At 42.6% G+C, this 24,184-nt stretch overlaps 2 protein-coding genes across 3 annotated transcripts in view; one reads left to right on the forward strand and one right to left on the reverse strand.

The window, feature by feature from the left end:
• The window catches only part of PEX14 (peroxisomal biogenesis factor 14), a 178,607-nt gene extending 173,149 nt beyond the window's left edge, over window positions 1-5,458 (reverse strand). For both annotated transcript variants that reach the window (XM_058304432.1, XM_012530397.2), the window contains exon 1: window positions 5,374-5,458. In XM_058304432.1, the coding sequence (XP_058160415.1) occupies window positions 5,374-5,409 (36 nt within the window). In that variant the 5' untranslated portion in view covers window positions 5,410-5,458. The remainder of the gene's footprint in view (window positions 1-5,373) is intronic.
• Window positions 5,459-7,033: 1,575 nt separating this feature from the next.
• Window positions 7,034-18,494, forward strand: DFFA (DNA fragmentation factor subunit alpha). The gene is made up of 6 exons (XM_058304433.2): window positions 7,034-7,243; window positions 9,606-9,767; window positions 11,034-11,176; window positions 15,743-15,932; window positions 16,151-16,302; window positions 17,107-18,494. Exons 1-6 carry the CDS (start codon window positions 7,108-7,110, stop codon window positions 17,317-17,319), a joined length of 996 nt encoding a protein of 331 aa, XP_058160416.1. The 5' UTR covers window positions 7,034-7,107; the 3' UTR covers window positions 17,320-18,494.
• Window positions 18,495-24,184: the final 5,690 nt, after the last annotated feature.

Genomic DNA, 24,184 nt, shown 5'->3' on the forward strand with positions numbered 1-24,184 from the left:
AGACAACCCGGGTGGCGGGGGTGGGGGGGGAAGGGGAAAGAAATAAGTAAATAAATAAATGAATAAATTGTAAAAAAAAATAAAAAAGAATTACTGATACACACAACAGCATGGATGAATTTCACAAACATTGTTCTAAGCAAAAGAAGCCAAACACGACACAAAAAGAGTTCATACATTATTAATCCATTCATGAAATTCTGGAAAGACAAATACAATCTATAGTGAGAGAAAGCTGTTCAGGTTTCCTGGGGTAAAAGGTAGGCAAGAAGCATAAAGGAGCATTTAGGGTATTAGAATTGTTCTGAATCTTGACTATGGCAGTGGTACACAGACACATATATTTGTCAAAACTCATCGAACTGACCACAACAAACCTATTAGAATTCCACAGTAAAGTTTTTGGCAAGTAGGACTCTGTCACTCAATTAGATACTAAATCTAAAGTATTAAAAATATTTGCCAAGTCGCAAAGAAAATGACTAGCTTAGATAAGAAAAAGTTGCCTTTACAATAGTGAAATAGGTTAGGTACCACTTTAACCAAGCAATCAAATTTGTCATCCTCAATAATAGGACAAGTTGCCATCACATGCTTCTGATGTTCACTGAGTGGGACAAAATGCCACCTATACAGCATCCACACAAAAATGTTTAACCTGGATCTAAACATGAAGAAACAAATTAGAGAAATCCAGACAGTGGGGCACTCCACAACCTGCCTGGACTCTCCAAACGTCAATATTGTGTAAAACAAAAAAAGGCAGATGAACTTTTTTATGTGATTATGTAAGATTGTAATAAACCTGAGGTGCTAAAGAACAAATGTATCCATATGTTCACAAAAAAAAACACACACGAGTATTTTCACAACACTATTTATAACCCAAAACATGAAACACCCTAAATGTCTGTTAAGAATAGAATGGATAAATGGTTAAATATGTTCAGACAATGTAATAACTAAATACAGCAGTGATAATGAACTACTGCCATTCACAACATGATGAACTGCATAGTGAAAGAAGCCAGACACACTTTATGATTCCATTTATATAGAGTTCAAAAATGACTAAATTAATTCATAGCATTATAAATGAGGCATAGGAGCCACCTTTGGGCGTTTGGGATAGTGCCTGGGAGGGGAATGAGAGGGGGCTACTGAGGTCCTGGTAACGTTCTATTTCTTGATCTGGATACTGGTTACATAAGTGTGTTCACTTTGAGAAAATTTAGCATGATGTACACTTAATATCTGTGCAATTTCTGGGTCTATGTTAAACTTCAGTAAAAAAGCATTTAAAAAAAAAGGCCAGGCAACCACTCTAGATTAAAGGAGACTAAAGAGACAGAGCAACACAGTCCTATCTCTTGATTGGAAATGATTTTAATTGAGAAAATATGAATAAATGTGAATGGTATAATTAATAATATTTTATCAGAACTAAATTTCTTGTGCAATAATGGTATTGGATTATGTAAGGGAATCTAGGATGAAATATGATGCCTGTAACTTACTATCAAATACTTGAAAAGAAAAAGATAGAGATTGACATCGGCAAATATGGCAAAATGTGAATAGTATATCCTGAAGATTTTATGTAAGTTTTACAGGAGTTCTCTGTACTCTTTTTTCAACTTTTTTGTAGATTAGGAATTTTTCAAAATAAAAAGCTGAGGGGGAAAATATCTTGTTTGAATTACTGCTATTCAAGAGTTCAATAAAATTCCAAAACTACATGTAGAGATTTAGGGAAGGAAACTGACATTTATTGAGCACTTATTATGTGCCAGATACTCTTTACATCTGTGGTTTGTCATTCCTTATAGCAACCCTCCAGGGTAATTATTACTCCCATTTTATAGAGGAGAAAAATTGATGCTTGAGAGTAGTTAAAGCTCAACAGCTAGTGAAGTGTTGGAGTTCAAATCAAATTGGTCAGGATGTAAGGCCAGTGCTCTTTCACTGAGAATGTCTTCACTGTGCTCTCTTCCTTTCCTGCTTCTGTGTTCTCAATTCAAAACTTACTATATCCAGTGAACCTCAAAAGATTTGAAATCTATGTTCTGCAGATTCAATCATATTGAGTGTAGATTCAAGCATAGTCTCTGCTATTCTCCGAAGACAGAAATGCTAGTGGAGAAATATAGAAAGAGGGCTAATATTTCCCCTTCCTATGGGCCATAACACATACAGATCAAAACGGACTTTGCTAAGAGATCAGCCATGCAAAATCCAGCAATGTGAGAACAAGGAGATGAAGCAATAAATGTAATTCAAACAAATTATCTTGTGGGCAGACTAAAAATATTATACTTTACCATTATGAAAAAGCAAGTATGTCCCTGAAATCTAAAAGTCACAAATGACAAGTAGGATAAGCACCAACACAAATAAAAGAACAACTTTACTGAGCTGGTAGTCAACATATGAAAAATCATACCCAAAAGACATGAAAATAGGGCTTGAGGAAAGGTTTAGAACAATTTGTGAGCGAAAATCCAGACTTTATTGAATGGAATAATAATAACAGAGCTCAGTGTTGGCACTGTTCTAAGCACTTTTACAAAAATTAACTCTTTTAATTCTCAAAACAACTCGAAAAGATAGGCATTATTATTATTTCTATTTTACAGATGGAGAAATTAAGGCCCAAGAAGTTAAGTAATTTGTCTAATATTACGCAGCTGGTAAGTAGTGGGGCTGAGTCTAAGTCAGGGAGGCTGGCTTCAGAGCCTAAGCTTTAAACTACTGCTCTATATTGCCTTTCAAGGCAAGAGAATTCAACCATAATCTTTTTTTCTTTTCTTTTCTTTCTTTTCGAGGTACAGGGGCCAGGGATTGAACCTGGGACCTTGTATGTGAAGCAGGTGTTCAACCGCTTGAGCATATCAGCTACGCCTGCCCCCATAATCTTTTGAAACCAGGGATTGATGCCAAAAGGTTAACTATCAAATTTTTTTTTTAAGATTTATTTATTTTTATTTCTCTCCCCTTCTCCCTTCCCCCCACCGGTTGTCCACTCTCTGTGTCCATTCACTGTGTGTTCTGTGACCACTTCTATCCTTATCAGCAGCACTGGGAATCTGTGTTTCCCTTTGTTGGGTTGTCTTGTACCAGCTCTCCATGTGCACGAGCCCATTCTTGGGCAGGCCACACCCTCTTTCGCACTGGGCCGCTCTCCTTACAGGGCGCACTCCTTGCGCGTGGGGCTCCCCTACACGGGGAACACCCCCGCATGGCAGGGCACTCCTTGCACACATCAGCACTGTGCATGGGCCAGCTCAACACGGGTCAAGGAGGCTGGGGGTTTGAACCGCGGACCTCCCATGTGGTAGGCGGACGCCCTATCCATTGGGCCAAGTCCACTTCCCTATCAAACTTTCTATGAGAGACAGACTACTGCCTCAATCCTACAGGCCTGATCCTGTATAGCTCTTCTTACAGCAAATCAGTTTTGGGGGCTGCATTAACCAAACAGTTCTTTCAATCCCACTCTGCTTTGGCTGGGGAAATGGAACACCAGGTAGATTAGGACTTGAAAACAAAATGACAAGCAACCACTAGAGAGTTGAAAAAAGCAGTCACTGCAGCTTATTGTTAAACATTGATAGACTCTGGTGTGGAGTGTTCAGGTTTTTCCCCAGGCTGCCAGCATATTCTGATGCAATCCCATTTCTACCAACTTTAGAACAGAGAGTAAGGAAGCAGCAGAGCTGAAAACCTAACAAGTGCTGGTTAAGCCCCCTTAAAGGGGTTTAGATCCTTCTCCACATGAACAGAGAGGGCAGTCTCCAGAAACAAGGAAGACTTGGGCACTGCAATGGTTCCAAGTGGCAAGATATTTCGTGACTTTCACAGCATTGGTAAATTAAATGTCCTAGAAGCAGGGACTGAAGGCACCTTGAAGTCCACCATTCAGGCATTCCTAACACCTAACAGTCCAGAGAAGTCCAGACCCTGAGGAGCCTCAGCATTTCAGCTAACTCAGTGAGATAAAGCAAGAAAGGAGGACTCCTCTGCTCAAGACATTCCCCAAACTCCAGAATTTCTGGCAGTGAGAAAGCCAAAGTCAGCCTTAGTTATTTTGCATGCTTTACAACCAAACATCATCTTCCTGAATAATATCCACTGCTAGCAGAGGCTGGTCTGGGCTCACACCAACTCCTTTAAGAGCAGTTCCTGTAAGAGGCTCATCATGAAGTATAAGATGATAAGAAAACACTATATAAAGGTCTTCTGCCTAGGATTGAAACGATATACCAGTAGGCTGCTGAGAACTCTTAGAGGTGTTTCAAAAGACTAGAAAAGAGAGATGAGTGATGAGGTGTCAGATTGAAACCATTTTTTCTTTTCTCTATCTAATTCCAACTAAACTTAAGCACATAGCTGTGTCTAAATCCAGGATCAAACATGATTTTGGGCATACTACAAAACCTTAGTATCAACGTCTACAAAATGGGGGTTTAATAGCCTATACATCATACAGGTTGTAGTGAGATTAAATGAGATAATAAACATAAACTGTCCTCAATAAGATAGCACACACTCCGTAAACTTAAGGTACCTCTTGCCCCCTTCCTCCTTACCCCACTCCACCCCACCTTTGGGATAAACATCTCTTCAGGGACCTTATCAACCGCTGCTTCTTAATAGCAAAAGCACAGGCGTGAACACTGGTCCTCAAGATCCCCTAACGGGAAAGAGATTTGGCACAAATCGGCGAGTGAAAGGCTAGAGTGGAACCCCGGGCCTAGAAAGCCAAGCCCATGAAAGCGAGGATGGATCCTCAGTCAAAGGCTTTGGTGGCGTCTGTTGTTTACAGTGCCTCCCCTTCTCCCAAAGCAGAGGATCCGAGTACACTCCCGACCCTCCAACTTGGCAGAGAGCGCAAGATAACTAAAGAAGAGAAGGCTGGCAGTGAAGTAACCCCAGGAGGCTGAGGCTGTGGGAAAGCGGGAACCCTGAGGGAGCCGGCCCTCCCCGGAGGGGGCAGCCGGGAACGAAGGAGCTTCTCACCCCCACTCCTCAAGCAAAGGCCCTCACAGCTCAAGGCCGGTGGGCTTCCCAAGGATTCCACCACCGTCCCCGCCAAACCTCAAGTGCGGCCGGAGGGGCCGGCAGTGGGAAGTGCGGACCCGCGGACGCTGCCGAGCCCCCGAACCCGGGGTCGGAAAGGTAGTCAGAGACGGGTCACCCTAGGGAAGGGCCAGGTGGGGTGGACGCGGGGAGGGGCGGGGCCGTGAAAAGACAAGAGATCCAGGCCCCCAGCTTCGGAGGTTCGAGGTCCCCACCTGGCTCCCGGGCATGCGCCGAGCGCCCACGCTAGCCGCGGTCCCCGCCGCCACGGCGGGGCAGCCCCGCTCCCCTTACCTGGCTCGGCTGCTCTGCCTGCTCCGAGGACGCCATCTTTCTGAGGCCTGACTAATCTATCGCCGCGGGGCAAGGCTTCTCCCAAGCGCCCTTGCTCTCGCTCTCTCTCCCAGGCTAAAGTAGCCGGAACTGAGCTGGTCGATGAGGAGGGAACTGGGTTTCGGGGTCTCCTAGGACAATTTCCATTAGGTCTCTGCGTTAGAGGAAGATTCGAAGTCTATCCTTTTTGCATTGCTAAATGTGTATTATTTCTGTATAATTAAATCTCTGCCCATCCCCACAGCATAATTGGGCATGATTAATGACTCGCTAGATATTTAATAAATGAATGAATGTGATAAAACTTGAAAATTAATTTTTAGCCATCCAGTCCAGTACCATTTATTGAGCGTCCACTATTTTGCCAGGCACTTTGTTAGGCGCTAGAAATAAAGACCCAATCCCTGCTCCCCAAAACCCAGACAAAACACCCCCTCTCCCGATTACAGCATTGTGAGGCTAGGACACCTATAAAGATGTGCAGGTCTGTTGGGAGAACACAAAAGGGAGGGCTGTTTGGGGGCTATGAACCGTCACAACTTTATAGCAGTTGAGTTGTTAAGGTTTTAAACTAAATATGTGATTATATCTAAAGGCGTGCGTGCATATTGTACTTGTGTTTTGATCAGCTACAGAGTACTCATTAACAAGTTCTCCTACCAAATACTGTTTTAAGTACCCACAGTTTCCTTATGAGACAACTGATTTCCTCACCCAAGGTTTTATAAATAAAATACGTAAGGAACCGACCCTGAATGAATATGGGCCAATAATTAGTTCTTGTTTACATAAAATACCCTCTCCCTTTTTAAGCGGAGAACCTTTCCATACGTTTTGTGTGTGTGTTTAATTCTTCAAAACTTAAAAGTTAGTCGAGCAGCATCTAGGAAATCTCTAACAGGTCCATAGTTCACTTTTCCCCTTTACTCTGGTTTCTTTGTGCCTTAATATTTAAGCCTATTTATTTAAGCATTTTGTTCTGCAGGCCCAACCCGATTTGCACAATTGAAGCAAGGAACCTAAACGGTGGAAATGTGCGAGTATTTTTTTTAGGAGGTATCAGGAATTGAACCCAAGACTTCCTACAAGGGAAGCAGGAGCTCAAACCATTGAGTCACACGCACTCCCTCTGTGGGAATATTTTATGTTACTTTGTTAAGTGTCTCAGTCAGACTGAAAACTACACTTAATACTTTTTAAAATTGACTTCCTTCAAGTCAACCTGGAGGCTGGAATATTTTACAGATCTTTTCAGATTGAAATGGGAAAACCAAGGATTAGGGCCGTGACTGTCACGTTTGAGTATTAATAGTACACACTATATATGCAAAATAGGAGAGCTCTAAAACTTCAAAGGATTGTATGCGTGTACTTCATAATGCAAAATAAGTTCCTATTGGTCTCACTTGTTAATGTCTAATTACAACTTCTAAATGTAAGGTTGAAACAAATCACTGCTGGGCTGAATCTCGCAAAATCAAGGGAACGGAAGGTCGCTCTAGGAAGAGAGACTACCACTCCAGACGAGCCCGGAGGCCCGCCCGGGATTGGCGCCGGATGGAACTACATCTCCCGGCGTGCTTTGGTCCCACGCGAGGTCTGTGACAGAGAAACCACATCTCCCGGCATGCCGCGGGGGAGGGAGGACGGCCTCCCAGAGCCTTCCCGAGTCGGTCGGGTCCCGCCTTGAAGAGCATGGAGGTTACCGGGGGCACAGGGTCTCCCGAACCTGGCGAAATGCGGGCTCGGAAGCCGTGTCTGCTACGCGGCAACCACAGCCGCGAACAGCACGGCGTGGCGGCCTCCTCCCTGGAGGAGCTGAGGAGCAAGGGTTGGCACGCGACTGGGTCGGGGGACTGGGGGACATGGGTCCGCGCGGGGGTCGGGAGAGACGATTTGGGGAGCGTGGAATTCTGATGGAGCTGTGGGAAGCTGCCCAGAAATGATTCCCGTGGGTATAGCGCTTTACAGGTTTCGAAGCGTTTAATAGTTTACAGGCGCTGTAACTTAATCTATCCCGGCTAAGAGTCTGAATGGTGGAAAAGTAGGCGGGTAGCAAGAGTTATATTAAGACCGACTGGGCTTCGGTGTCTTCCCTAAAATCACCCAGATTTCAGACTAAGCCTAGCCCAGGGCATTCCTGCCACTCCGGCCCACTACGGTGCTCCTGGGAACGCTAGCTGAGCCCGGGCGGGGCTCCACCATCAGCTCTGGCAGGTACCTGGGCGCAAATAGGGAGCTGCTTCGGACCGATCTGGAGGTCCAGACCAAAACAAACAAATAAGGAACGGTGTTGTGGATGACTGAGCTGACAAAAGTTCTGAGTCGTGAGCCCTGAGCCCTGACCTCATGCTGCTTCTAGGCTTGACCTTGCACTTAACACCTCTGCGCTCTTAGTTTTCTCATCCACAGAGAGGGGTATTTCCAGCCCTATGTCACAGAATCGTTGGAACTCTTGAATGAGATGATATATTCAAATGATTTACACATGTTACTGGCTCAAGGCAACAAATGGTTTATCCACACAAGTTAAAGTGTGTGTCAGCTCCAGGCAGGTAGTCAGTGTCTGTGTGTGTTAGCATGAACAGTGAGTGCCTCCTCTCAGGCACATTTAAACAGATTATCATAAAGAAGTGTCTCAGAGACCCAGAAGCAGCCAAGTACTATAAATGCTTTGGTGACATGGATTTTGCCATTTGTGTCCACATATTTTTGGGGGGGCATTAGGTTAGTTATGTTTTATTGCCACTTCAGTGCATCAGCTGGATGTACTTGGCCCAGAAGCTTTTGCAGTTGCTTGTGTTCTGGAGGGCTTGGCCTGTACAAGCTTGCACCTCTGTTTAGGTAGCAGTCTCTGGGTTACTGCTTATTCCGGACACATTTGCATTTTAGGTATTGCCCTCACTAAATGGGATGGCATAGAGCTGCCCTGGAGAAAGCCTCTCGCCCAGGGATAATGAAAATGAAAAGCTATTGAAACAACCTGCTTCTGCTTTCCTATAGGTTAGAAAGGCTGCAAAGAGAATAGGCATTTTCTTTAAGATGGGTTCTTAACAAGGGGTCTGTGAGCTTGAATTGAAATTCAAAAAACTATAATTCTTATGGGGACGTATTGGTGCAGGTATGATATTTACTAAATAATACACAGTGCGGACTTAGTAAGGGGTCTGTGGTTTTCACCTGACTGGCAAAGGGGTCCATGGACAAAAAAGATTAAGAACCCCTGCTTTAAGATGACCACAGAATAATGAATGAAAGATTTCTTGTTCACAAGAAATCAGGCCAGGCTTTGATATAATTTGTCATTCATTACAGTAAAGGCTTGAGTGTTTCCTGCTTGTGGTATAGGACAGCTATAGGAAACATATTTTGAGGATCCAGACTGTGTTCAAATCCCAGCCTTGCCACTTACTTAGCTGTGTGACCTTGGTGAAGTTAGTTAATCTCACTGACCCTTGGTTTTGTCATATATAAAATGCAAATAATAATAATAACTATCTAGTAGGGTTATTATGAGGATTAAATACTGTATATGGAAAGGACTTAGAACAGTGCCGGGCACACAGTAAAGCTCTATTTATTGGTGCTAATAGTTATAGTTATTGTAGTTATTACCATTACGTACCAGGAATTCTGGTAGACCCTGGGGGCATACGTGTTAATAGTGCAAAGAAAGATGTAATTTCCATGTGGATATGAATTTTTTTTTTTAAGATTTATTTATTTCTCTCCCTTCTCCACCCCCCCCCCCCATTTGTCTGTTCTCTGTGTCTATTTGCTGCGTGTTCTTTGTCTGCTTCTGTTGTTGTCAGCGGCACAGGAATCTGTGTTTCTTTTTCTTGCGTCATCTTGTTGTGTCAGCTCTCCGTGTATATGGCACCATTCCTGGGCAGGCTGCACTTTCTTTTGCGCTGGGTGGCTCTCCTTGCGGGGCGCACTCCTTGCACATGGGGCTCTCCTATGCAGGGACACACCTGAGTGGCATGGCACTCCTTGTGCGCATCAGCGCTGCGCATGGGCCAGCTCCACACGGGTCAAGGAGGCCCAGGGTTTGAACCGTGGACCTCCCATGTGGTAGACGGATGCCCTAACCACTGGGCCAAGTCCGCTTCCCTGGATATGAATTTGTTCTTTAGACCTGAGTTCTATGAAAGACAGAATTCATCAGTTGCTGAATATTTTATCCCTCTCAGCCTGTGACATTCTGGCGATCGATAAGTCCCTGGCACCAGTTACCCTTGTCCTGGCAGAGGATGGCACCATAGTGGATGATGATGATTATTTCCTGTGTCTACCATCTAATACTAAGTTTGTGGCATTGGCTGGTGATGAAAAATGGACATACAGCAATTCAGGTAAGAAACACTGGCAATATGTAAAATGTCCTGTGTGGTCCAGCATCCATCGTGATTAATTTTACTGCACAATCAACTAGTTATTGATTGGCTTTTAAGCATTTATGAAGCAAACATTTACTGGCCACCTTCTATGTGCCAGACACAGTGCTAAGTATCCTGGGGGTAAAGATGAAGAAGACATGGGCCTCGTTTCTAGGAACTCACAGATACACAGCAACTAAAATGCATCATGGTAGAGATCAGTACTGCAGGCTGGAGTTGGGCTGCCTGAGTCTGAATCCTGGCTCTGCTGTTTACCAGCCATGTGACCTTGAGCTTAACTTCTCAGTGCTATACTGAGATGATAATTGTAAAACCTATCTCCTTGGGTTGTTGTAAGGATTATAGAACACAAAACACATAAGCCAGTGTTCCTCAGCCTAATGCTGTTGACATTTGGGGCAGGATAATTCTTTGTTGTAGGGAGCTATCCTGTGCCTTGTGGGATGTTCAGCAGCCCCCTCTGCCTCGATCAGATGCCAGTAGCACCCCAAACCCCCAGGTTGTGACAACCAACAATGTATCCAGACATTGCTAAATGTTGGAACCACTGATATAAAGCATTTAGATTTTATCCGGTATGCAGTAAGGGCTCAACAAACGTTACCAATAATTGTCATCATTATCATCATGACTGCATATAAAGGGGACTAACATCAGTGATCAAAGGATCAAGGACTACAGAAATGTCTTGAGGAAAATCCCTATACTTTTAAAGTGAGGAAATTACCCTTCAGCAGTGGTTGTGCCAACCACTCTGTACTCGACTGGGCCCAAAGAACAGTAAACACTGACTATAGCTCCCCCAATTAGGAAAGGGACCAAACCCCAAGCATGGGAGATGTTCTGGTGAGAATGGATGTCTTTATGTACAAAAATGGAACACACTCAGACACACACAAAAACCAGCCACAGGGGAAGTATGGTAGGTTTCTGGGTGTGTGACTGTACTTTGGGTTTAGTGGCTCCTGGCCACAGAATAATACAGAGCAGTTTCACACAAATAAAGGGAACATGGAAGAAGAGGGAAAACCAAGGTCCTAGGTAAGGATTGGTTTTCCTGTGAATCAAGAAAAAGTGCTTCTTACACACCTTAAATTATGGTCAGTCAGAGGAATGTGTAGACCCCTCAAGAGCTCTGTGTTTGCTGATACACAGGGGGCCAGGCAGTGAAAATACATCTTGGGTCCCTGTGACTGACTGGCATTTTCTCCCATATACTAGATGGAGGTACAGCGTGGATTTCCCAAGACTCCATTGATATCGATGAAACAGACAGCGGGGTGGAGTCAAAGTGGAAGAACGTGGCCAGGCAGCTGAAGAAGGATCTGTCCAGCATCATCCTGCTGTCAGAGGAGGACCTCCAAGTAAGCCCCCTAGCCCGAGCAGTGCTCATGCAGCCTGTGCAACTCCCAGCACCTTCCAAGCTTCCAGGCATCCTGATACAACAATTTCATATTTCTTAATTCTTAATGTTTAATAATTCTTAAATTACAACTAAAAGTCTTCATTTTATAGTTATTTCACCTACAGTAGTAATTCTTCAAGCCTCACTCTGTGTCAGAATCAACTATGGAATTTTTTAAAATACAGATGCACAGGCCTACCCTAGCCCTAATTAGGGGTCGAGGGTATACTGCATAAGAATGGGGAGTGGATAATAGAGTTGGAGTAGCTGGATTCAAATCCCAACTCCATCAGTATGACTTTGGGCCAATAACTTAACTTCTCTGCTTGCATTTCCTCTTCAGTAAAAACAGGATAAAAATAGTATGTGTTAATTCAAAAATATTCATTGAGCCCATGCCCTGCGCCTGGCACGGTTCTGTGCAGTGGGGTGGTGAGCAAGCCAGACATAGCCCCTGCTCTCCCAGAACTTATATACTGGTGAGAGGAGGCAGAGAGCAAACAAGAAAGGGTGATGTGCAAAGTGACAGACAGGCCTATTCCAGGTTGGGAGGCCAAGGAAGGCCTCTGTGAGGACGTGACTTTGGTTATCTTTTACATTTATTTCTTATTTTTGAGTAAGTAATACACATACATTCACATGTATTTACAGGATGCCAAAAAGTGGAAATACAGGTAGCCAAAAACTGGAAAAACCCAAATGTCTGTCAACAGGTGAATGAATAAGCAAATTGTGGTAAATACATAGAAAGGATTATTATTCAGCCATAGTGAATACTGATACATGCTACAACGTGGATGAACCTGGAAGACATGCTGAATGAAAGAAGCCACATAGAAAATACCATATACTGTATGATTGCATTTATTTGACATAGCCACAAGAGGCAAATCCATAGAGACAGAAAGTAGATTAGGGAAGCGGATTTGACCCAACGGAGAGGGCGCTTGCCTACCACATGGGAGGTCCGCAGTTCAAACCCAGGGCCTCCTGACCCGTGTGCAGCTGGCCCACGCGCAGTGCTGATGTGTGCAAGGAGTGCTGTGCCACGCGGGTGTACCCCGCATAGGGGAGCCCCACTTGCAAGGAGTGCGCCCTGTAAGGAGAGCCGCCCAACACGAAAAAAGTGCAGCCTGCCCAGGAATGGCACACACACAGAGAGAGCTGACGCAGCAAGATGACACAACAAAAAAAAAGAAACAGATTCCGGGTGCCACTGACAAGAATACAAGCAGACACAGAAGAACACACAGTAAATGGACACAGAGAGCAAACAACTGGGGTGGGGGGGCAGGGAAGGGGAGAGAAATAAATAAATCTTAAAAAAAAAAAAAAAAGAAAGTAGATTAGTGACTGCCAGGAGCTGGGCTGTTGGTAAGAAATGGGGAGTGACTACTTAATAGGTATGGAGTTTCTTTTTAGGACTATAAAAAATGTTCTAAAATCAATTATGTTCATGGTTATACAATTCTATATACAGTAAAAAAAAAAAACAACATTGTACACTTCATGTGGATAAATTGTCTGATATGTGAATTATACCTCAACAAAGCTGTTAGAAATTTTTAAAAGGAATGTATAGGAAAAGTCTGGCTTCTGCCTGCATCCAATTCCTAGAAACAATCAGTTTCCCACTGTAAGAAAGAAATCTTCTGGAAGAAAATAAGGTTCACCCGATTGTGGAGAAGAAAAGACTTTATTCTCAATCTTGCAAGAAGGGCACACACCAGAACATGTGGCTGATGCCCCGAACAAAGGAAAATGACACAATTTAGCCCAGCATGCAAGCCCTTCCTCTGTTCCTCCATAGATTGGATGCTTCAGAGGTTACAGCCTATCCAAGAAGTCTTAATTTTCCCGCACAAGTTCCTCAGTTTTTCATTAACTGCTTCCCCCATCACTTTCCAACCCTTTTGGCTTTTTCCTGCTCCGTTTGCCAAATAAGGTATGGAATTTATTGCCAAATTGGTACTGACTTAGCTCTTTCTTGTGCATCCTTTTTACCATCTGTAGGACTGGCTTAAGCTGGTTTCCTTTGCTTCTGCTTAACTGGGGAGTGGGAGACTGAGGCCGTAGGCTGCCAGGTTACATTAATTAATATTTTCTTCCTCTCTGCTTTATATTACCTTTATGTGAAAACTACACTGATCTCCATCTCTGACACCATTCCAGAGATATTTTATATATGAGCAAATATGTATTTTCTCCTCCCCCCTTATTTTGCACAAATGGGAGCTTATCTACTCTGGTGTTTGTTTTTGTTCTTGTTTTTAAGAAACCATTAGAGGGAAGCGGATTTGGCTCAGTGGATAGAGCATCCGCCTACCACATGGGAGGTCCAAGGTTCAAACACAGGGCCTCCTGACCCATGTGGTGAAGCTGGCCCACATGCAGTGCTTAAGTGCTCAAGGAGTGCTGTGCTATACAGGGGTGTCTCCACTCAGGGGAGCCCCACACGCAAGGAGTGCACCCCATATGGGGGCGAAAAAAAAGTGCAGCTTGCCCAGGACTGAGACCGCACACATGGAGAGCTTACACAGCAAAATGATGCAACAAAAGGAGACACAGATTCCCGGTGCCGCTGACAAGAATACAAGCGGACACAGAGGAACACACAGTGAATGGACACAGAAAGCAGACAACTGGAGGGGAGGGGAGAGAAATAAATAAATAAATAGATCTTTAAAAAAAAAAAAAGAAACCATTAGAGATTATTCTAGTTCAGAAATATGAAAATCTTCCTCATTCTTTTTCCCCACTGCACGGGATTCCACTCATCGGAGGGACCGTGATTTATTTAATGAGTGCCTTCACGCATACACACTGATGGAGATTTGGGTTGTCAGTTTTGCTATTCTAATAGTGCTTCAAAAAACTTACATCAATATCATTTTGCTTACATATTCATCTGTAGAATAAATCCATAGAAGTGTCATTGCTGAATTAAAGAGAATGTGCGTTTGATAAATAATGCCAGGAGATGATTAAACTCCTGAAAGCTGAAGCACAAGGAGGAGCTAACCATGCATGGAAAGATTGAGGCCAGAGTGTTTGGGAAAGGGGGCGGGGGACAAAAGCAAGCTTAATTTCTTCTTTTTTTTTTTTTTTTTTTTCTTTTGTAAAAAACAGGAAGGGGTCTTAAGGTCCATCTTCATCCCAACAGACTAGCATATTATGATAAACCCTTAGGGACATCAGAATACAAAAGAGTTTGTCAGAGCCCTTCCTGACAAAGCAGGTTCCAGAGGGGCAGCTGGTAAAGAGCTCATGGTGCCGGCCGCGTGGCTGATGCAGGCAAGGCAGGCAAGGCCCCGTCCTACAGAGACCGAGGCTGGTGAGGGCAGATGCGGTGAGAGCAGTTGGGAGGACAGAGAGCCCAAATGCACAGGGCTGGGAGGATTAGGACAAAGCCTGTGGTTCTTGGGAGTTGCTAAGCTTTCTTACCTCATTTTCCTCATCCATAAAACGGGTAATACTAGTACCTACCTCATAATGTCTGAACCTCTTGAATTTTGAACCTTCTGAAGGTATTAATATTACCAGTTTAAAAACTGAAAGTCAAAAGTCACCTTCTCAGAGAGGCTTTACCCTATGTAGAGTTGTCCTTCCCATCATTTTCTAAGAGTCCTACTGCATTTTCTCATTAGTACATAGCAATCAAGAAATGAACACTCTTATGGCTTTTTTTTTTAATAATCCCGCCCCCCCCCCCAGATGGCTCGTTGTCCCTGCTCATTGTGTCTGCTTGTTTATCTGCTTGTTTTCTTTAGGAGGCACCGGAACCTCCTGAGCAACATCCACTCCCCTATCATGGCTTTTTTTTTTTATCAATTTTATTGATACATATTAATAAAGCATACAGTTCCTCCAAGGTCTACAATCAATGGAATTTGCTATAATCACATAGTTGTTATCATGGCTTTTTCATATCTCCATAGCAATTCTAATATGCAGCTGAGTTTAGAACCATTGCTCAAAAGTGTCAATGGTTTTATCTTTCTGTTATAAAGACTTTTTAATCTAATACTATATAAGAAAAATGATTGAATCTTTTACAAAATTAACTTAGCATATTGAGGATATAACAAACAAGTCATGTTTTCCTTAATTCACAGACTGATCATGGTTTTTAAAAGCTGAGTATAGGTTACATTTTAAAAATAGACTCTTAAAATGTTTTAGGATCTTAAGTTTTCTATATGACTGTATATAATTAAAAATGTTTAAGGTTAAAATCATTAGAGGAACTTTTGCTTAAAACAACATCATATTGATTAATTATATAAAAGATCATATACATCCTCCTTTAGATCTTGTACAACTGGATTTTTTAATGTCAACTTGTTTTTAATAAAACACTGAGGCATTTTTTCCCTGATTTTTTACCAAAGGAAAATGAGAAAAAGTACATACCTCTGTCTTGATTCTCAGACAGCCATATTAGATAACTTTGGGAAATAAATGAAATGAGTCTCTGCCTTTTTTAGAGAGACCTTTTAGATTTCTTAGATTCTGTGTTTGTTAGATGCTCGTTGATGTTCCATGCTCAGACCTGGCTCAGGAATTGTGCCAAAGTCATGTCACAGTCCAGGGGCTCCAGAACACTCTGCAGCAGGTGCTTGACCAGAGAGAGGAAGCCCGGCAGTCCAAACAACTCCTGGAGCTTTATCTGCAGGCTTTGGAGAAGGAGGGCAGCATCTTGTCAAAGCAGAAAGGTAGGACTCTGGTTGGGGGTTGTTACCTGAGAACCCAGTGCCCGTAGAGTGTGTCCTTGGAAAGAACAAAATGTTTATGATGCAGTCAGAAATACCAAAGCCACAGCTTCTGGGATCTTGAAATGACATGTTTATCTCCCACCCGACTGATTACTCCAGGTGGTTTTATGGCTGTCTGATTACACTGTGATAATCTCCATCTCACATCTGCTTTGCAGAATCCAAAGCCGGGTTCGGTGAAGAGATGGATGTGGTTGACACAAGTATTAGCAGAGAGACGTACTCCAAAATTGCACTTAGAAGCCAGGTCCTTACTGCACTGAAGGAGAAGCCTGCCCCAGAGCTGACTTTATCTAGTCAGGACTTGGAGGTGGGTGAGAACCAGGGACCCTGAACTCCAGAAAATAACTTACAGAGATGTAGCATTGCTGGGCAGAGGCATGTATGGGGTTTTTTTTTCCACCTCAGCTGACCCTGGATCATAGCTACCAATTTGCCTCTTCTCTGCCAGAGCATTTTCATCTCATTTAATCTAAATCAAATGGCATTAAAAATGGGTGCATTTCCTCAGATCACCAAATGTGAATCTAGTCTAAGGTCAGTAATAGAATGACTGAGGCTGCCGGGGGTGGGGAATAGCTGGGCACGGCCTTCGGCCATCGCTTCCAGTTCCATCAGTGGTTGAAGACGACGCACAGTCAATCCAAGGCATGTAAAATATCACGTGACAAGGCCAACTGGTCCTAGCTCCTCAAGCAGATCATCTTGTGCTGGCTCTCTGTGTCCAGGGAACTAGAAACTTGATGAAGGGAGCCCATCAGGGTGGGTGCTGCTTCTTTATCTTGTCCTTTTCCCAATCCCCAGCACCTTCCTATTGTAGATAAAAGGGAAGGAAACTTTGTTGACTTGAGCCTGGCTAAATTTCCTGTAGGTGGGGCTTCTAGTTTCTCTCAGTAAGCGTTTTTCCCAAAGATCCTTTCCTATGGGTATTGTAAGTTAAGAAAAAGTGCAAGGCAATTTAATGTGAAATAAACTGGGTGGCTGGGTGGCAGCATTTCAACATAAAGACATAGCATACGTTGCTACTGCCACATCCTGCTTGCCTAAAGAAAACATTAGAGCAGTAGATACAGATAGCAGACATAGTCATCAACAATTCTTATTCTCGCTGCAGCTGGTCACCAAGGAAGACCCCAAAGCACTGGCTGTTGCTTTGAATTGGGACATAAAGAAGACTGAAAGCGTGCAGCAAGCCTGTAGCCAGGAGCTTACCCTGCGTCTCCAGCAAATCCAGAGCTTGCGCTCCCTCAGGAATATTTCAGCCAGGAAGAATTCATTGCCTGAAGAACTGCAGAATCCTAAACGAGCCAAACCAGACCCCACATAGCTCCAGCCAGAAGTGTGTTGGGGATGCTCTGCGGCCTTGTCTTGTATTGCCAGTCCCCTCACCCTGACCATTTTGCCTACCCATGGCCTGCTCTGCACCCTGCTCTGGGAACGTTCTCCTGGACAGGCTGACAGCTGGCTTCAGGCTCCTCCGGAAGAATGCGTACGCGTCTCCAATCTGCCCTTCCCCCATTTTGAATCATATAGGTGCAATGGCAATAGTACATGTCCCGTTATTAATTACCCATTCTTATGCTCTCTGTTTAAAAGTAATTGTGAAGGACCATTAAAAAAATCACCATATTTTGGACTCACTATCCTTGTTCCAAAGATAGAAATACAGAATTATAAACACAAATCATGGTAGAGAAAGTGACATAACCAAGTGTTGATTATGCCGCAAACTTGTTTCTAAAGTTAATGACTTTCCTTGCTTGTTTGTTTTAAAGGCACATATTAAATTTGCAGACCATCGGGACTCGCAGAGAGCGTAATTCACCATTTCTAATATCTAATTCAGTATTGTGGAATTATATCTTATGACTGTGAAACTCTTTTCTGTTTTCTAATATGTTTTCTCAGTGGGGGGCATAAGAGATTATTAAATCTGTTTCCCTGCCTTGTGACTCCAAGTCTCTCTGGGTTGAAGGCAGAGCACTTCTGGTTTATATACCTCCTATTTCTGTACAAACTTGTTCTCTGGGTTTTATAATCTACAGTACAGTCTCCTTGCAGGGAAAAGATTTGTTATCATCGTCTTATTTGACTCTTTTTTTTTTTTTTTAATTTAAGCATGCTTAGAAGAAAAGAGAATTCTATTAAGAGACACTTTGGCTAGTTATTGGGTAAAGAAATATAACAGTAAATCCTGGGGAGAAAGGAGGGAATGGAAAACAAACAGAGCCAAAGAACTGTCTTCTCTGCTCTTCAAGGAGGACTCTGATCTAATCTGTCTCCTTTTACTAATGCCTTACACCATTGGTTCTCTCTTATTAACCCTGTTTCTTCTTAACAGCATATTTTGTAATGCCTCCCTACTTAGCCTTAAATGAAAGCCCTAGTTGATAAGCTACCTACAAATGTACTTTCAAAAGCACTAACATGATACCCCACATGTAATACTACAGAAAAAGCAAAAGGAAAATAATTTCTAATAAAATGGCATGTATTTCAGCATCTCACTGTCTGGGCCTGCCTCTACCAGAAGGCACAGTGAAGCTGCCTGATGCTTGTACGTATGCGTTGAATTACTGTGCATTTGACTGGTGCAGACTGGCATGGGGATGTAGTGATTGTCAATTCAGATAAGACAAGGACCATTACTCTTGGTAATGAGATTTTCCAAAATGGTAAAATTCTAAACAAAATAGCATGTCTTCCCTTGACTTACAAGGTAACTTGATTTCTAGAAAACCCAAAGTATACTGAAACTGGAAAAAGAAACAACTTTGCGTTGATATATAGAATAGAATGAGGTTTTGAACATGTTTTGCTTTTGTTTTGTTTGTTTGTTTTTGAGGTACCAGGGGCTGGGGATTGGACCCAGATCCTCATGTGGGAAGGTGGCACTCAACCACTGAGCCACATCAGCTTCCTTGAGTTGGTTTTTTCATTTGTTTTGCTTGTTGCTTGTTTTCGTTTTTTCAGGAGGCTCTGGGAACCGAACCCATGTGCAAAATGGACACTCAGCCGCTTGAGCCACATCTGCTCTCTGAACAAGTTTTTCAGTTTATCTACATGAATGTCCAATATGAAATTCAAAAAGTTGTGTGGAATATGGGATCCTTATGTGAGACTGGCCAAGCACTGGGGGCCACCTGCTCAAGGCCAGCCACACGTATTTTCAAAAGACACCTGGAGGGCAGTAATGCTCCTCCAAGGACTTAGGGCAGTTTGCAGTCAGCTGTGTGCCAGCCCTCGTCACCGGGGCACCCCCTACCCCCAACTGCGTAAGCGAGACAAGGCAGGCCTTGTCACTGCTCATATAGGGGGAAAGTCGAAATGAGGCCAGGATTCAAAGGCAGGGCTGGTTCTAATTCAACTGTTCTATATTTTTCTCTGAGTTACACGCACTTTATTCTGCATCCTGGTCCCTGGTTTGGTTGTACCAGTGTAAGTCCACACCAACTGGAAAAGGCCTGATATATCTCTAGTATAATTGTAAAAGACTTCTAACCACAGTTGTCGTGCTGGTGGTATAAGAGCCGTTAACCTTAGTTTCAGCAAAAGCCAGGTTAGCCTAATGCTCCACCGTTGAAAGGATTACAGGAAGGAAAAGAACGTGGTAGAAGATAGAGTGGTTCCTTTTCATCTCCCCAGAGGAAGAGATGGGGGCAGGAGCAAAGGCGGCTCTGCTCCCAGACCGCAGTCCTGAGTCTATAGACCAGGGGTTCTTAACCAGGGGTCATGAGGTGAACTGAAATTCAAAAAAGCATTATTATTGTGGGGACGTGTTGGTGCGGGTATGATATATTAAATAATACACAGTATAGTGTGGGCTTGGTAAGGGGTGGGTGGTTTTCACCTCACTGACAAAGTAGTCCGTGGAATGAAACGGGTTAAGAAGCCCTGCTACAGAGCTTAAGCCTGCCAGCCAGCCCAGATGCCAGGTGGGAGAGGTCGCAACCCATTATGTGACCCCTGAGACCATTTATTTGCCTTCCCCATACTGCTGTGTTCCAGGCTGTCTAGAATAGAAACAACAGCACAGCAGTGTGTCTAAAAATAGCTAGAAAGGGCAGGGCTTGTCTGTTCTTACAGGAGAAAAAAACGTCAAGGAAAGCAGCTGAGACTAATGAACTCTACATTAGCCATATTCCATTCTTTCAACTAAAGTCAAATGTCAGTCCCCATTAGGCAACTGGCTTTGACAGGAGCTGTGCTAATTACCACTTACCAACCTTTAATTTCTGGGTAAAAGTAAAAAGAAAAAAACTAATGGATTTTTCATTTTCCAGAGAGAAAAGAATAAAATAATAGTAGTCTGTCAAAAAATAAAAAACTGCATTAATTACAAGAATTAGTGTGCCTTTACTAACCAAATTGTTTAGCTGCTTAATTTCCTAATTATCTATTCAAATTTGTTTTTGTCTTCAGAGTTTTTCTCGTTTTATCTTTAGGGTTTTGCCTTAAATTATGTTGAATCTTCTATTACTTGAGGATTTTAAGGGCCTTTAAATGATCTCGTCAGAACACCCACCTACTGCCCAAATCCCCTGGACAGCTCTGACAAGCATGATTCTGAAACCTGTTTGCAAATCTTCAGTGAGGATAGGCTCTCCAAGTCCACTGCATTTTCAGATTGCAGAACCCCAAAGTTGGCTATTTACTAGAGCTAGAAGAGACAACACTTATGCAATTACAAGGAGGTGAGCCAACAGGTTCATCATAAATAGTAGATATTTTCAATGTTTTTCAATACCATGTTAGAAGAACTAACACCACAAACAGTCCAGCTTTTTCTCCAGCTTATAATTATTTTAATAAGACAGGCACATGTATTCTTCATCACTTAACTGTAATAATAAATGCAAATTGAAAAGATAAATTAGAAATTTTATTACTTTTATGAGAAGCAAGAAATAACAGGTTACCCAGCTGTCCTTTACCTCTTCTATTCTAAAAATAAGAAAAGTTCCTTCTTTTTAATTCCTGCATGATTTTTCTTTCTCTAATTTGTTCAAAATGGAATCCACATCTCCACTGAAAAGGATATTATTAAAACCTGGGTTAGAAAGCAGATACGGCTCAAGCAGGTGAGTGCCTGCAACCCACAAAGGACATCCCAGGTTCAGTTCTGGGTGCCTCCCAAAAACAAACAACAGGCAAACAAATGAAAAAACTAACTCAGGGGAGCTGATGTGGCTCAGTGGCTGAGCGCCAGCTTCCCATATACTAGGTCCTGGGCTGAATCCCCAGCCCTGGTACCTAAAAAAAAAAAAAAAGGATTGGATTCTCCCTTTTGCTTTAATCATGTTGCTAAAAATCTCCTATGAGTTCACTAGTCTGAATTTCCTCAAGCCTGGAGTAGCTTGTGGTCAGCCCTGAAATCTATGAATGAATTTCTTTCAAATGCTTGTCATATTCAATTCTTCCTCAGCAGTCAAGGATGGCAAATACTGGAGATAATACCAAGAGAATGAACCCAAAGCCATAGAGTTTCTAATGGCCCAGATCTACAAACTTGACTATGCTGAACAATATGAGAGGCATAGTTTAAGAAAAGTCAGCCCAAAACCTGATGGCAGGAAATTACCATTTTATTCTAATTTATTAATCATGAGCATATTAAGCTAACATGCAGCTGGTGCCAGTTAACATTTCACCCAAGTCTTCTGAACAATGATCGACTTAGGCCTGACCTGGCAGTATTGTTAGTATAGCCTCATTAGCCATTAATATTTTTTAGTTAAAAGTTAAAATTCCCCAGCTTAAGGATTATGTGGGTAGGACTGCCAGTCTAGGCAACAAAGACAAAGTATTTTTTGGTCTAGAAAAACCTTCCAAGACACATGCAGGTCAGCTGGTCTTTCAGGCAGGTACCTTCCACCAGTGCACTGACCCAGTTACTGGTCTCTTGAAGCTGCTGTGTTTGGAACTGTACATGCTATTAAGGCTCTTCTATCATATTATACTTTATTCAGCTGGTAATTACGAATATGAGCTCAGCCTGCCGAAAACAGAGTGGTCAGCGGTCCTACTCAGTAAGCCTGCTCCCTTGGCATCCACAGAAGAGAATAATAGCGCAGGGTACTCCAGCCAGCCCAGGCTGGTTTTTCCACTACTAAGCCTTACCCTCAGAAATGTGCCATAATGTCAGGTACGAAACTCCAATAAGCTTGAACTTGAGCATCTAAAAATTTCGCCCTGGAAACTTCCTTTAGAGTCTATGGTTCAAGAGTCATAAACAATATGTATAATCAAGTGAGGGTTTCAGCACTAATGGGGGAGAATTAGAATTTGATAAGGGTTTTGAAACAGCAATATGCTGACTCCTACCTTCTTTTCGGCAGACTGAAATCCTGGCCTCTGGAGCTTGATGGTGGCTCTGCCATCACATCCCAGTAAATGGAAGCATTTCCCCCCTCACCTAACCATTCTTCACTGTCCCCTCTGAAAATTGTGGGGGGAAAGAGAAGCTAATAAGACAATTATACACATAATACATATCCATTTATCACCAAACCAAGTCCAGCTATCGCGACATTGAACGTACATTTATTAGAATTTGGTGCAAACAGGCTACAGGCAGTAGAGCTGCTCACCTTACTTGGTTTGAAATAATATTTATAAGTAGACTTCATTTCTCACAGAGCAAAACTTGAAGCTATGACCCATGAAAATAATTGTATCAAATGAAGTAACTAATGAACAGCAGGTTTGGATGTTACTTTTACAAGCATGTCAACATGATGCTGGTGTTTGTTAACAGCATACCATTTGTTTTAAAATTAATTTTAGCTAAAACATGGGGAGTAATCCCTCTGCTTTTTGAGTACAATATTAAAAGAAAATTGCTTTTAATGTGAAGGGAATATTTTTAAAGTTAGACAATTTATGTCAAAACTAAAACCATTAATTCTGTAGCCTTAGCTATTTTAAGTCAAAGGAAGGAACACAAGGACATAAAGTCTTCCCAGCACCATAATGAAGTTTGGAAGGAAAGCCCAATGGCTACACTGAGGACAGTAGTGGCAAAAATTACAAAAACCTTTATCCAAAATGTTTATTTTGGGCTCCAAATTACCCGAGAAATTGTCAGTATTAGGTATTATTGGAGCATAAACAAAAAATACTTTTAGAAAAAAAAACATGAATAAATAAATATCATTGCTGCTTAATGAGTTTATTCAGGTGCATCATTGCAATCCTTTGAATGAATAATCATGGTGGAGTTTTATTTGCAGAAGAGGTCTCCTAGAAGAACTACAGGGCCTTTGATGGCGGCATTTGGCCTGCTCAAGGGGTGGGCCTTCCTGCCACTTGTCCACTCCTTTGTTGACCAATGTGCTGGCCTGGGAGGTGCACTCCAACCACCAGGAAAGTCAAGAAGCTGTTTCTCTTTATTTCTGCCACTTCCTGCAGATGCTTTTAAAAAGAAGTAGATGCAAAGGAAAGAAAAATCAACAATCTGGCTCAGCCAGCATTAAAAACTACTCATAAAGAGGAAGATGCTGCAGAATCATAAAGCACATGTCCATTTTAATTTAAAGGATGAGGAAGTTAAAAGACTATCTTAAAGAAACTGCTCTGATTTGAGGAAAAGTTGCCAGTTCTAGGTCAAAGAAAAAAAACTGTTTGTTTTACCCATAAATCTTTGTTGAGGTCCTTGATTAGAAGAGTTAAGGAAATAAATCTTTTCCCCCTGACAAGAGGCTGGCTACCCAGGAGGTCCTGAGGTGGATGGGGCTAATTTAGCTTGTTTTGCCATCTTCGGTCATACTCTGGGAAGGCCACAAATTGCTCCTCGAGACAGATCAAATCTGAGACGTTAAACTCTGGTCTAGATTCCTTGGAAAGCCTCTAGGAGTAATCTGGTGATAAATGACCTGTCTGAAACTCATCTGGTAATTTCAGAAAAAAATCCATTTTTAATGGTCAAGTTTATATACTCTTTCTTGGAACTTTTTCAAAACGTAAAAAAAGGGGGGGAGGGGTGGGAATTAATCACCTCATGAAGTTACAAATTCTCACAACGGAAAATGTAATGATGTCAATTAATCTGAGCCAGAGAGGACATGTGCGCGTGTATAAATTAAGGCTCTAGAAGGCTGTGTGATCGCGGCGCCGCTCCGTCTCCAGTAGATGGGTGTGCAGGGCAAGCCTGGAGCTGCAGAGGTTTCTAACAGACTTCCCACGCGGGACAA

Source organism: Dasypus novemcinctus, chromosome 9 (assembly GCF_030445035.2).
Source record: "Dasypus novemcinctus isolate mDasNov1 chromosome 9, mDasNov1.1.hap2, whole genome shotgun sequence".
In the NCBI taxonomy this organism is placed as follows: Eukaryota; Metazoa; Chordata; class Mammalia; order Cingulata; family Dasypodidae; genus Dasypus; species Dasypus novemcinctus.

Coding starts and splice junctions, on each gene's coding strand:
- DFFA (XM_058304433.2), top strand. CDS start 7,108: ATGGAGGTTACCGGGGGCACAGGGTCTCCCGAACCTGGCGAAATGCGG. Junction 7,244..9,605: donor GGAGGAGCTGAGGAGCAAGG/GTTGGCACGCGA, acceptor TATCCCTCTCAG/CCTGTGACATTCTGGCGATC. Junction 11,177..15,742: donor TGTCAGAGGAGGACCTCCAA/GTAAGCCCCCTA, acceptor TGTGTTTGTTAG/ATGCTCGTTGATGTTCCATG.